Source organism: Protomyctophum bolini, assembly GCF_963924005.1.
Source record: "Protomyctophum bolini genome assembly, chromosome: 6".
Lineage (NCBI taxonomy): Eukaryota > Metazoa > Chordata > Actinopteri > Myctophiformes > Myctophidae > Protomyctophum > Protomyctophum bolini.
The window spans coordinates 4516520-4531298 of NC_137867.1; the positions used below are offsets into that span (position 1 = coordinate 4516520).

The window sequence follows — 14779 nt, forward strand, 5'->3', positions numbered from 1 at the left end:
AATTAGTAGTTAGGTTTAGAAGATACATTTTGTTAAAATAAATGATCAATATAGCAATGGAGTGTTTGTTCAGGGGTTTCAGATTTTCCTGCAAGACCTAAAGGGTCGAAACGTTTGCATTTTTGCCATTAATAAAGTAAGTCTCTTTGGAGGTCTACATCATCATTTAGAATTATAGGAAAAACCTTTATAGGAAGGGAGAGAAGTTAATGATGACGTCGATTTCTCTCCCTTACTGTAAAAGTTTTCATACTCACTACAGTGACTTCTCTCCATTTCCCTCCATCCTCATACATAGTATAACATACCAACATTTATACTTTTTTTCTATTTATATACCGTATTACTTTATTTGATTATATTTATATATATATATATATCTTTTGTGTATGTAAAGTTCACTATTGGTCTGTAATAGTCAGGTGTGCACACCCAGGTGTTTGTAGTATCTCTGCATCATTCTAAATGATGATGTAAAGTGTCAAACAGTCATCCTCAGTTGACCCTGACGAAGGCCCATGTAGGCCCTGTCTTCTTCTGAATACAATTAATGTTCTTCTGCCAGTGCCTTGTGTCTGAGGTACTCCTCCAGACATTGGATGGCAATGACATCCATGTCTACATCAAACTTATTGGCAAAAAGGTGGTGCTGCTCAATTAACCACTTCAGATCACCAGCAGCATATATGCATATTGTCCTAACATGTTTGCCATGGCACATTGGGTACACAGCCCCCAGTTGACCCTCTGATCCCTCATCGGACTCCCACTTCACTAGCCGTGCAATAGCGTTGACATCGGTCATGTCGTACTTGCCGTTTGGCCAGACTGATCCAGGAACATTAGGGATGCGCTGAATGGTGGCCCAGAGATTCTCATCAGGACTGTAGGTGTCTTCAAACCATTTCTTCAGTTCCTGTACACGGTTGTCCTCCAACACACTGTTTACATAGCCCCGGCTAACCACGATGTAGGCGTTTCCTGAGAAGATGGTCAGATTGAAGGGTGGTGGGTCCTTAGCCTCCCCCGTCGCCTTAGATAAATGAGGGGATAAATTAATGACTATGGATCAATTTCTCCTCCAAAAGAGAATGAAAGGCAAAGAACCAATGTCAACGATAAAATCAAAAACACAATATGGAACACAACTTGAAAATAAATAAAACAAACATCACACGTGACATGAATGATTACCTGGAGCTCTCCATCTACTATTTGATGAACTTTCTGCCACCTCCACTTCTTCCGGTCAGGAACGTGTTCAGACTCCAAGCTGTTTCTACCCTTCAGTACCTGCAGGCTCCTCACAATTTCTAGGTTGGTTTTCAGGGGGAAGTCTTGACCACACAGGTTGATAAAATACTTCCAGGTTGTGCTAACGTTGTAGAGATCGGCCATGCAGTTGAGATCGGCCTGTACACGTGACCAGCTAGCGTAGACCACACTCACAGGCTGGCTGACCATGAAGACATTATGGAAACAAGAAGAGATACCCGAGACAGCAGCATGGACTGAAGCCTCTGCCTCCTTGTCCACATGGATGCAGTAAACATTCTGAGGGACGTAGATGGCTCGCAACAGGCGCTCAAAGTTCTGCACCTACAGTATATGAGAAAGGGGGAATTTAATTTAATTCTATTGGCTACCAATATTCACAATTTGTAAATAGGGTGACTATCATTTCAACTGAATTTAATTGATAGCAATATAGTCTTGAAAAGTGCACTCTTAAGGTCATTACACACTGGTGAATTAGCGACGCGATGCGAATAAGCGATCTGAAAATGCGAAATATTGCATGTTGCAGTTCGCCTGCGAATCTCTGCAAAATACGACACCAGAGCGAACAAATAAAGAGCGAAAACGGTCGCATTTTCGCACATTCGCCACTGATGTGGAAGCTTGCATGGACTTCAATTGGGGTTTTTTTAAATGCGAATTATTCGCACGAATATATCGTGTGGCCAATTCGCCAGTGTGTAATGACCTTTAGCCATTCGGAAATGGAACAAGACAAATCTGACACTGCACATCTTGATCACATCATTCCAAAGATCTGTACCAATTTGTGTGAGTATTAGCATAAACTATCAATTATTTTGACTCTGACGAAATGGAACTATAATCGTGTTTGCTGAATAAATCGATCTATAAATGCACCAAGTCTCTGTGTGTACAGTACGTACGTACGTGTGTACGTCTGTATTCCACGTAACTCAAGAACCATTTGCCGCATCGACTTAAAATTCAAAAACATATATGGGCATAAAAGGGACACAGGCATAATAATTGGGCGGGTCATTCATTTCCAACTTGCATCGTTCCAAGTACGTAATTTTGTATACCTTTTGATGGAGAACAATAGAAAAGGCTAGGGGGAAGTCCTCCTCTTCCTGGCTTAGAGGGAACGTCAAATACTTCCTTCTAAGCTTGAACATCCTGAAATGTGGTGAAAGATGGGGGTTACATGGTACAAACATGGTATATCAAATATTGAAATATAGATACGTTTGGTTTACAAAACGATACCTGCAGTCCTGGGTGGCATTAATATAATACTCATCAGAGATCTGGACAGTCCTCTTGAAGTCTTTAGTGATTAACAATAGCTCGGCCTTCTGCAGTGTCTCTGTGTCTCCTTCCAGGATTGAGGAGCATTTAACGTCATCTTCAGGGCTCCCATCAGCAGCTGTGTATTCCAACCAGTTAGAACTGCGGTTGCTAGCATTCCAGCTCATCTCTGAGACGTTATGCATTAAAAGCAGATACACCATCATCAGGATGACAGTGGAAATTAGCCCGCAGAGATACCTTCTAGTATATGCCATCTATGGATAGAATCAATATGTAAGACCTCGGATTTACACTGTTACACTGAGTCAAAATCAAGTTACAGTCCATTAATTCATTAATTAATGTCCAAGGTCCACAAATGCAGGTGGCTGGTATCTTTACTGACATTTTACCTACATCCTAAAGCAATAAATACATTCATCCTTGCTACTGTACAGATAACATTGTCGTTCAATGATTCAATTAAAATTAATCAAACTGTGTGAATGTTTAAATATCAGCTACTTACTTTAATCTTCCAAGACAATCTAGCGAAGAGACGCTATAGTCACTGCCAACCGTAACGCCCAGAAATAGCAAATGAAGTCATCAGGAAGTTACAGTCTATCTTATGACAGGAGTTATTAATCCTAAAGCAATAAGGAAATTACAAAGAAGGAAGTTAAACTTTAGATAACGAGAAGGAAAAAGGCCCAGACCTTTTGTCAGCATTTCTGAGACATGGGTGTGAAGATTGTATCATTGTGTACTTCAGGGGCGTCATGTTTCAATAATGATTGTGAGTGGTCAAAGTTCCGGGAGGGGAAATTCAGTCTTCATAATACGTGGGACCGTGGGTGCATATTGGCTTATTATTTTAACCGTGGGTGTTTCAGCTACCAGGCACCGCCGGAGTCTCCGCGCCTGGTGTACTTAATAGTCTTGACCACTTAATAGACTTAATAGTCTTGACCACTTGCCCTGGCGGCAGTGACATATTCACAATAAGGTGAGGCCAGGCCACCGTCTGGCCAAATCAAACATTCGATGTTGCTGTTAATGCTGTCAATGAGTCACTAATTTGTGCTGGCGTCATGTTCGCCCCATCTGTAATGCCATAGATGAGATAGATAGATTCTTTATTTTTGTGTCATGCACACAAGGCGCCCAGCCCACATGGACTTATAGGACACACCACCATACAAATCATTGCTTCAATATTGCATTGTGTACAAGAAACAGGTTTTTGGGTTGTTTTCTTTTTTCTTTTACACAAACAAAACATTCTGCCTTTTTTCCCACGCTTTGCATAAAAAGTCTGCGTGCTAAAGCAAAAATACCTTTCCCAAAACAAAATTCCAGTTTTTCGTAGTCCTCTAACCAGAAAAAGTTAGCACAGATGGTTGTCATTTTACAAAATAATGTCTTAATTATTCATATAATGGGCAGTAAAACAAAAAAATTCTACACTGATAACCTGAACTGACTTCCTGTTTTATTGTTTTATGTGTACCCCATGTGTGTTTACTGTATTTTATGTGATTCATGTTGTCTGCCTGTTATGATGCTTTTCTGTACAACAAATCGCCCCTCGGGGACAAACAAAGAAATGAACCTGAACCTGATATCATTGATACAGCGATTGCATTGTATTTTTTTTTTAACCACTTACAGATCGATCTCAAACCAGTTCACTTTCTTCCTTAATATAATTCAAAAAGTTAAACTTTCATATACCGGTATTCTAGATTCATTGCACATAAAAGATTTCAAACTTTTTTTTTTTTTCCTTTTTGAATTTCGACAATTATGTCATAATCCATATCTCAAAATGACCACGAAAAAGAGGGGGCTTATAATATAGAAATGTCAACCAAGTGAAAAGTGAAGCAAATAGGATTTTCTTTTAAACAACTCAAGTCAAAATGAACTAATGAGCTTGTTTTATACGACACAGAGAGTTAAGGATCAAATGATTAGTTTATCAAGTAAGATTATGTGGAGATGTATAGAGCAAGTGGGGACCCAGAAGGCAGATGGAGTGGAGATAGATCAAGTGATACATACAGTAGATATTGAGATATACATTATTGTATATGTTCAAGATAAGTTTGAAGTCCAGGCCATTTTTTGCCTGAAAATCTGAAAATCCTCCAATCAATCAATCAATCAATCAATATGTGGCTAAAGGACGTGGGAGGTGTGTTGCATCTGGAAATAACTAGGGGTTACGTATGTAACCAAAGTTATATAACAGCGAGCAAGGCTGCTCACTTATGGGAGTTTGCGCCCCCTAGCGTAAACACAGAAGCATTATATAAACTCAGACAATTTTGGCTGGGACTTTGAGACGTGATGACGTTGAGAACCGCCCACCGGTGCGCTAGTATAAAAGCGCGTCAACGTCCCTTAGTCTCCATTCGATAACAATTGTTCTCTTCTCAAGCAACAAGAAGGGAATCCTAGTGAGCAGCCTTGCTCGCTGTTATATAACTTTGGTTACATACGTAACCCCTAGTTATATTAATCAGCTTAGCAAGGCTGCTCACTTATGGGAGACTTTATTAACTCCCTTATTGTCATCGCGAAGTCTGGACCCTTAGGGCCCGTACCATCTGTGAGCAAGGACCACAGTACGTCCCCAAAAGGACTACTGCCCCTCCTTGGGAAAGCCAACCAGGCCCAGGTCTGTCATAAGCGCCTAAGAGGAGCCGACAGAACAACCAGCTCAGCACCCTGGAGAAGACCAATGTCCCCCCAGGGAGCCGAGTCACTCCACTAACTGGAGGCCACGCTCAGGACCGCATGCGCCATCGGCGCTGCTGTCACATCCAGCCTATAGAAGGTGGCAAAAGTGGAAGACGATGCCCAACTTGCAGCGGAACAAACATCCTGAACAGAGACCCCCCTACAGAGGGCCCAGGATGACGCCATACCCCTCGTGGAATGCGCCTTCAACCCTATGGGAGGCACTATATTCCTACCAGAGTAAGCCCGCTCTATAGCCTCCACGATCCACTGGGAAAGCCTAATCTTCGAGATAGGCAGTCCCACAGTCTTGGGATCCCAGAGGTTATGCCTCCTCCTCTCCTCCTCAGAGGCAAAGGGGGGCGGACAGAACGCCACCAGGTCCATCGGTACCGGGGTAGCCAGGCGGTTCTTAGGTAAAAACGCCGGATTGGTCTTCATGACCACCCTAGCATCCCCATTAAACCTCATGCATTCCGCACTCGTGGACAACGCATGGATATCACCGACCCTCTTAGCGGTCACCAAAGCTATTAACAACGCTGTCTTCAGCGACAATAGCTTCATACTCAACCCCTCCAAGGGCTCAAACGGTGGTCGGGACAGAGAGTCCAGAACCAAAGCAAGGTCCCATGAAGGGACCAGAGACTTAGTCACCGGAAGGAGACGACTAGCTCCCTTCATGAACTGGCGTACCAGCGGGAGCTGGCCCACCGTCCTGTCCTCAAAACCGATGTGGCAGGCAGAGACAGCAGCCAGATACACCTTGACAGTACTAAAGGCTCTGCCTTTATACAAGAGGTCCCGGAGGAACGACAGCACGACCCTCACTGGCGCTTGAAAAGGCACCACTTGAGCTGGTGAACACCAGTCCTCAAACAACCGCCACCTCAAATCATAGGCATCCCTGGTCGACTGCGTCCTCGCACACTGAATAGTGTTGATGACGCTCTGGGGAAGACCCTCCGCGCCAAGATTCAGCCTTTCACGGGCCAGGCCCAGAGGTCTAGATCTTCCGGCCGCGGGTGGAATATCTCGCCCCCCGCCTGAGTCAATAGGTCCCTGCGTACTGGAAGCTGCCAGGGCCGATCGTACAGGAGAGGGACAATGTCCGACCTCCAAGAGCCCCATCCTGGGGCCACTAAGATCACCGACAGGCACTGCGTCCTCACCCTCTCCAGTGTGGGAAGGATGAGAGACAGCGGGGGGAAAGCGTAAAGAAGGCCCCAGGGCCAACGGTGCGCCAAGGCATCCAGACCTAGCGGAACCGTCCCTGCTATGAAGAAGAACAGAGGACACTTGCTGTTCTCTTCCGACGAAAACAGATCCACCCGTGGCTCGCCGAACCTCCCCCACATCTGCCTGGCCACTGTCTTGTGCAGTGACCAAGCCGCGTAGAGGTATCGGCCCCTGGATAACGGATCCGCCCCCGTGTTCTGGAGTCCCGGAACGTGGGAGGCTCTGACCGAAAGAAGGTGCTCGTCGCACCATAGCGTCAGCCTGTGTGCTAACGCATGCAGTTTGGTGGACCGTAGGACCCCTTGCTTGTTGATATAGCACATCGTCTGTGTACACTTCACAAAAGTCCTTGGACTTAGTGACAGTCCGAACGGAAGGACCAGATATTTGTATATCTGTCCCTTGAAGCCGAACCGCAGGAATTTTCTGTGTGGTGGGTAGATGGGAATGTGGAAATACGCGTCTCTGAGATCGAGAGTTGTATACCAGTCCCCTCGACGCATCATGAGCAGCAGAGCCTTGCTCGTGAGCATTTTGAAGCGAAACACTTTCAAATAGCCGTTCAGAGCACGTAGGTCTAGAATGGGCCGCATGCCCCCCCCTTTCTTCTTCACGAGAAAGTAGCGGGAGTAAACCCCGGCGTTGCTCTGTTCCATAGACACCACACGTATAGACTTCTTCTCCAGCAGAGACGTTATCTCGTCCTGGAGAACCTCGGCTGACTGACCACTCGCTTGCGAAAACAGAACGCTCCCACAAGTGGGAGGTCTCCTGGCAAACTGTAGTTTGTTACCCTTCGAGGTGGTGTTCAACCCCCAAGGATGAACACCACAACGATTCCAGTCCTGTAGACACAGCGCCAGAGGGGTTGAAGCCAGCTCCGAACCTTTTCGTGGTAGAGCGGCGTCCCTTCCGGTCAGGCGCGTGGTAGCTGAGAGTTGGGCCATCTATAGCCATCATCACAGACCGTCACACAGCGCGGAAACCAAACTGTTTCCTGAGGTCGCCCATTTGTGGGGGACCGAGTTGGCATTGTCTAGGTGGAAGCCGGGGCAAAGCCGTCAGGCTGGGGTTAGCCACTTTTCTCTGTAGACCAGGAAACACGTGACTGGAACCGTAGACCAAGCTCGCCGGTGTCATAGGCATGTGGAAGCTGAGAATAGGGCCATCTATGGCCGTTATCACAGACCGTCACACAGCATGGAAACAGGCTGTTTCCTAAGGTCGCACACTTGTGGGAAACCGAGGCGCGCGAAACCGTCACTTTATCTTGTAAGGTCAAGAAATACGTGGACAAGCAAGCCGCAGGCCGGGCTCGCTGATTTATGGAGCTCTAGTTACGCAAGTAACCTCCAATCCTCATAGCGGCTTTCGAGGCTGGGTGCCTACAGTAGCCGAGTCGGCAGGCAGCCACGTTAGAGTGAGGGTCCGGGCCGAGCTATTGCACGTTGCCGAGGGACAGTCACTCTCAACTTACGGGCTGCCAGGCCACCGAGGAAGACGCCACACGCGTGTGGGAGCTGAGAATAGAGGCTATTGTTAGCCGCCATCAGAGACCATCACACAACGCGGGGTCGGGCAGCATTATCATTAACGCTGCCCAGAACAACACGCCATCGCGCGCTTAGGAAGGTTGCGGGACGCGTATGTGGAGGCTGCAAAAAGGGCTATCGTTAGCGGTTTAGCAGGTACCGTCACACAACGCGGGAGCTTAAACAGAATATTGCTATATGCTGCTCAGTTCGCCCCATCGTCGCAGACCCAAAGCCACGGGGCGTGTAGGTGTGTGTCTCGGCTAGAGCGGGCTACCAGTAGCTACCGCTAATTCCGGCACCGTGTGGAAGCTAACGTGAGGTTGTACACCGTTCACGGCTCTTCACCCGTTCGAGACCTGTAGGTCACCGAGGGTTCGTGTGGAAGCAAAACGGGCCGTAGCTAGCCGCGTTACAGACCGTCACACTGGTAAAGAAGCCTGCTAGGCCAACACACAGAGCTAAATTACCCATTGAGTTAGTGCTAACTTAGTAAAGAAAGCGGACTTACTGTTTAATAGAACTATGGTCACAAGAGTAACCCCCAGTTTCAATAAGCAGTTTCACAAGGTCGCCCACTTGTGGGGGACCGAGTTAGTGAGGGTCCAGGCAGGAAGTGGCATGCCGCTGCGAGCAGCCGCCTCATCCTGTAAGGTCAAGAGAGGCGTGGGCGGACAGGTCGCAGGCAGGGCTCGCCGATTAAGGAGCCCTAGTTACGTCAGTAACCTCCGCTTCAATGGCCGCTCTTACAAGCTAAGTGCAGCGATAGCTGAGTCGCAGACCGCCACATCAGTGGGGTGCGAAGCAGCAGCCCGAGCCATCAGCCACGTAGGCGGAGGCTCCGTGGGCGAACACGCTACCTGCATGGTTCGCTGATTCATGCCACCCGGGTTACTAACAGTACCCTCGAGTTTTATCAATCAGTTTCACAGGGCTGTAAGTTTCAGACCAACACGCTGCCGTGGGCTCGAAGGGCCGCGGGACGTCGTGTGTGGAAGCTGGGGAAAGAGCTATCACTAGCTGTTCACCCAGACCGTCAACACAGCGTGAGAGCTAAACAGGCATATCACTATATGCTGTTTGAATCATCGGGGCATCGGAGAGCGGCGCCTCCATGTCAGGGGACCAGTGCCTGGCTCCTTGTTTCAGAGCGGCAGTGTAGGCCTTCTGTGCAATAGAGGTTGCCATAGCCCAGGCAGTAGAGACACTCGTCATGCAAGTCGTCATGGGCAAGCAGGCCCTTGCAGGTCTTGCACGCCCCTTGTATGCACTGGCTGTGAGCGTCCGCCCGGGCGCGGCGGCGTTGGCGACGGGTTGTGGTCGGGGACTCTGCCATCACACGAGGCTTAGAAGCACGTGGAAATGAAGAGCAGAGTTACAAGCAGCCACGTAGGTGGAGGCTTCGTGGGCGAACACGTTACAGGCAAGGCTCGCTGGTTCATATAACCCTGGTTACAACAGTAACTGCGAGTTTAATCAATCAGTTTCACAAGGCTGCGCGTTTCAGATCACCACGCTGCCGCGGGCTCGAAAGGCCGCGGGACGTTGTATGTGGAGGCAGAGAAAAGAGCTATTACTAGCTGTTAACGCAGGCCGTCAACACAAACGTGAGAGCTAAACAGAAATATTACTATATGCAGTTTAGAATACACGGCGCCACGGGCTAGAAGGCCGCGGGGCGTTGTATGTGGAGGCCGAGAAAAGAGCTATTATTAGCTGTTAATGCAGGCCGTCAACACAAACGTGAGAGCTAAACAGAAATATTACTATATGCTGTTCAGAATACCACGCCGCCACGGGCTTGAAGGGCCGCGGGGCGTTGCGTGTGGAGGCAGAGAAAAGAGCCATTACTAGCTGTTAACGCAGGCCGTCAACACAGACGTGAGAGCTAAGCAGAAATATTACTATATTTTGTGCAGCTCACCACGCCGTCACGGGCTTCGGGGCCGCGGGACGTGCGTGTGCTGTGTCGGCTACACTAGCTGTTAAAGCAGGCCGTCGACACAGACGTGAGAGCTAAGCAGAAATATTACTATATTTTGTGCAGCTCACCACGCCGTCACGGGCTTCGGGGCCGCGGGACGTGCGTGTGCTGTGTCGGCTACACTAGCTGTTAAAGCAGGCCGTCGACACAGACGTGAGAGCTTAAGCAGAAATATTACTATATTTTGTGCAGCTCACCACGCCGTCACGGGCTTCGGGGCCGCGGGACGTGCGTGTGCTGTGTCGGCTACACTAGCTGTTAAAGCAGGCCGTCGACACAGACGTGAGAGCTAAGCAGAAATATTACTATATTTTGTGCAGCTCACCACGCCGTCACGGGCTTCGGGGCCGCGGGACGTGCGTGTGCTGTGTCGGCTACACTAGCTGTTAAAGCAGGCCGTCGACACAGACGTGAAAGCTAAGCAGAAATATTACTATATTTTGTGCAGCTCACCACGCCGTCACGGGCTTCGGGGCCGCGGGACGTGCGTGTGCTGTGTCGGCTACACTAGCTGTTAAAGCAGGCCGTCGACACAGACGTGAGAGCTAAGCAGAAATATTACTATATTTTGTGTAGCTCACCACGCCGTCACGGGCTTCGGGGCCGCGGGACGTGCGTGTGCTGTGTCGGCTACACTAGCTGTTAACGCAGGCCGTCGACACAGACGTGAAAGCTAAGCAGAAATATTACTATATTTTGTGCAGCTCACCACGCTGTCACGGGCTTCGAGGCCGCGGTACGTGCGTGTGTTGTGTCGGCTATAGCAGGCTAATGGTAGCAGCCACCGATGCCGGCACACGTGTGGAAACTAGCAAAGGGTCGAGACCGTTTCTAGCCCGTCACACGTTCGGGACCGTAAGTCACCGAAGTTTGTGTGGAAGCAAAAACACGCTATTGCTAGCCGTGTCAAAGACCGTCACACGGGTAAAGAAACTTAGCAGGGCTCGAGCCACCACACAAGTTACATTACCCACCAAGTTATTATTAACCTGGGTTAAGGAAAACGGACTTACCGTTTTTCTTTACTTCTCGAAGCCTCTAGGAAAGCAGTTTCCGCGGTACCGAGAAGTTCTCTCGTCCTTATGGAAATAACTCAGATGCTAAACCTTAGGGAGACTTCGCTTGCGCTGTGTTACACACATGAGAAGAAACAAATGAATGGAGACTAAGGGACGTTGACGCGCTTTTATACTAGCGCACCGGTGGGCGGTTCTCAACGTCATCACGTCTCAAAGTCCCAGCCAAAATTGTCTGTGAGTTTATATAATGCTTCTGTGTTTACGCTAGGGGGCGCAAACTCCCATAAGTGAGCAGCCTTGCTAAGCTGATTAATATAACTTGATTTACCCTGCCAAATAGGAAGCCCCTGCATCCTCCTATTCCAGAAACTCTGGTCACCATTTATGAGTGAGCAGACTAAGTGATGTGCTGCCCTCTAGTGTCAATTGTCTATACCTGTTTGTCTGTGACGTGATTGCTTATGGTATTGTTTGTGTAAACCTCATTTGTCTATTGTCTGGTTTTGTTATGTTCTATGTCATTTTGTTTTGTTTTTGTCTCTTTTTATTTCATTTACGTTTTGTGGTATCTGTTAAATCATGTTTCTTTTTATTCTAGAAAATGCCTTTGTTTGAGGGAAAACTTGCCATAAACATATATTGAAAAAAGAAAGTAGAGCAGGACAGCACATATGCAGGTGTGTAAATGTTCCTTTAGGAATATTAGCATATCATAATGCAGATTTGTACATAACATAACTGTCGCAAACCCTACACCTATAGCCTTTTTATATTATTTATTAAGTCACACATCGCTCCAGCATACTTAAATAAAGTGAAGATCTGACATGCACCAGTGGTAATGCGGCTGTCTAATGGCAACAAATAATGACATTAAATACATAGCTACTGTACGTACAAAAGAATCAGACTTCTTCCATGTTGGCATCCATACAGTAGTTTCACTTCACAGACCATCAGGAGCTAAAGCCATTCTACTTGGTCCCGAGCCACAGTATGACGTTGTGTTATTCTCATGATGTGCTCTGCAACATTATCTGTGCCATGATGTCATAGAACCGTTATCTGCATAATCACATACTCAAGTGTGGATATTAAGAAAGAAAGAAAGACCAACACCCATCCCTATATGCAGACATTCTACAATCTACAGTATGGACCCTCTAAAAGTGCAAAGCTCAAGAAAGCCCAAGATTGATGTCCTATATACCTGGGATTCAAAACCCCCAAAATTGTACTGCTGGGCTTAAATGGACAGATCATTTGGACAAACTTTCATCGCACATTACATGAACAAAACACTGGACACACGACACTGGATTTGAATCCGGTTTTCTGCAAGTATTCAGCTCAGGGGTAGAGTGGCTGGATGGCAACCGTAAGGTTGCCAGTTCGAACCCTGTGGGCTCCCCCAGAGTTAGTGTCGAAGTGTCCTTGAGCAAGACTCTGAACCCCTAATTGCTCCTGATGTGCAGATTGGTGCCTTGCGTGGTTTCCGCCGCCATATGTGTATGAATGTGTGTGTGAATGGGTGAATGTAATGCACAATCTATGTAAAGCGCCTTGGATATTAAGGCGCTATATAAATGCACCATTTACCTTTGAGCTAATATACTGTATCCGGCCTGCTTGCACAGGGGATACATTGAATCTGGATCTGAAATCTTTCCGTGGATAGCAGGAGGCACTTTGTTATTGGGGGGCGGGGAAGAATTTTTGGCAAACCTCTGCATTTGTGGTGTGAATTTGTCAGAACTATCCAAGAGGGGCATTAATCATGGCAGTCACAGCAGTCTGTGAGTCATTATGCAGAATACAGTATGAATACAGTATGACTCAGCCTTTTACAGGCACAAAGCCTCATGGGCTTCTGTCACGTCTCAGATAAAGAAAAACACTCACTCTTTGACGATGTGACGTCATTCAGAATCAGATCACAATGCCTTTTTATCAGCCCCCCCCCCCCCCCAAAAAAATACTGTATTTGGTTAGTGATCCTCAAAACCTTTACATTTCAAGAACCCCCCAAATGGAACCAAATGCACCCATAGCAATGATATTGACAGGCTGCTTCTCTCTACGGCAGTGGTTTCCAATCCTTTTTCATATCAAGAACCATCATTTATTCAGCATTTGAGCCACGGACCACCATTTGATGAGATGTTGGGCTTCATTTTCGTCACCGCTAAACCCCTCATGCCTAAACTTCTTTGCCTTTTTTAATATTTTGAAAAACATTTTTGAATAGTTCAATGAGCCAATCTACATTGACACGTTGTGAGCTTGTAGACTGGCCATTTTAACTATTCAAAAATGTTTTGCAAAATAGTAAAAAAAAAAAAAGGTAAAGAAGTTTAGGGATAAGGGGTTTAGCAGTGACGAAAATGGAGCCCATAGCCTCTTAGTCCCAAGGCTTAGATAGGATTTTGTATCACAATGAGAGACAACAGGCGAAAGTTGATCAAAATAACATCATTCTTCCTTTACATTCTGGAATTGTGTAGACTTCTTGTAAATTAAGTAATAATGCCGATGTTTGACAATCATTTAACTCCTGGGAGCATAATATAAAAACAAATAGACCAGTTTGGATTCATTTAAGCTCTCAAGAGTTAAAGATCTAGGCCTGGGCCATGGCTCAGCGGTCCAGGCACCTTGGCTGGTAATCCAGTCTGGCAGTGTGCCGCGGGTTCGACTCCCGATCCCGACAGCCTTTACTGCATGTCTTCCCCCCCCCCCCCCATCTCTCTCCTATTTCCTGTCAGCCTACTGTCTGTCCCTCTATAAACAATATAAAATAAAGGCAAAAGCCACAAAGAAACATTTAAAAAAAAAGAGTTAAAGATCTATAAGTGTCCATTTTGGTTACCAACTCTCCGTCAAGGACCACTGGTGGTCCCCGGACCCACTGGTTGAAAACCACTGCTCTACAGGTTTGAACTGACAGGCATTATGCGCAGCCCAGCAGGCCTCCCCGCGGGACATGTTCTGAACCATGGTGATTGATGAGGAAAAAGGATGATCGATTGATCACTTATATGCTCCTGAATTCTGTGCCCCCTCCTTGCACTCTGACCCCCCCGGCCCGGCTTCATGTCACCCCCGTACTACTGCGTTGACAGCTCCTGGTGCCTGCCCTGGAGCCCTGAGGGTCTTGACCCCCCATAGAGAAAGAAAGTACTGCACTGACTCAAAGGGCTGGACACTCTCTCTCTCTGCCTGATTATTGATGGTGCTGCTGGTACAACTTAAAGAGAATTGTCTTTAAAATTAAATAGAAAGCGAAGGCAAGAACTAACCATAAAGGTAGATGCATATCTGTTAACCCATTTTGACCTGAGATCAGATTCTACATCCTATGTCAGTCGATTTATATCAGGCAACTAAAGACCTGGAGGCGTGATCAATGCCATTTGGCTATTCTGAGTGGCCAAAGAGCATTGATCACGCCTCCAGGTCTTTATTTTACTCAAGTTAGGTAATAAGACCTGGTACTTAAGACACGCAAAATACAGCCCATAGTATATAAGTATAAGGACAGACCCCATGAACAAAAACATTGTGATTAATTAATGATGAAGTTACAAAATGAGGCTTCATTCATAAAATGTGAAGAGAGCATTATAATGAACAGAGTATCACAGGTGAATAAATAAATAAGTGGTTAATACTCAGCAGGCATCAGGCCATATCACTTTCTCATG

The 14779-nt window shown here is 46.8% G+C and overlaps 1 protein-coding gene across 1 annotated transcript; it reads right to left on the minus strand.

Annotated features, from left to right (window-relative positions):
• Window positions 1–483: 483 nt before the first annotated feature.
• Window positions 484–2755, minus strand: LOC308316630 (beta-1,3-galactosyl-O-glycosyl-glycoprotein beta-1,6-N-acetylglucosaminyltransferase-like). Its single transcript, XM_080765325.1, has 4 exons — window positions 2530–2755; window positions 2346–2439; window positions 1195–1599; window positions 484–1033 (listed from the first exon to the last, which is right to left on the minus strand). Exons 1-4 carry the CDS (start codon window positions 2736–2738, stop codon window positions 548–550), a joined length of 1194 nt encoding a protein of 397 aa, XP_080621451.1. The 5' UTR covers window positions 2739–2755; the 3' UTR covers window positions 484–547.
• Between the last annotated feature and the right edge of the window lie 12024 nt (window positions 2756–14779).

Excerpts from the sequence above, each read along its gene's own strand:
- LOC308316630 (XM_080765325.1), bottom strand. The coding sequence starts at position 2,738 with ATGAGCTGGAATGCTAGCAACCGCAGTTCTAACTGGTTGGAATACACA. Across the intron at positions 2,440-2,529 it reads AATGCCACCCAGGACTGCAG|GATGTTCAAGCTTAGAAGGA; the intron begins GTATCGTTTTGT and ends ACCACATTTCAG. Across the intron at positions 1,600-2,345 it reads CTATTGTTCTCCATCAAAAG|GTGCAGAACTTTGAGCGCCT; the intron begins GTATACAAAATT and ends CATATACTGTAG.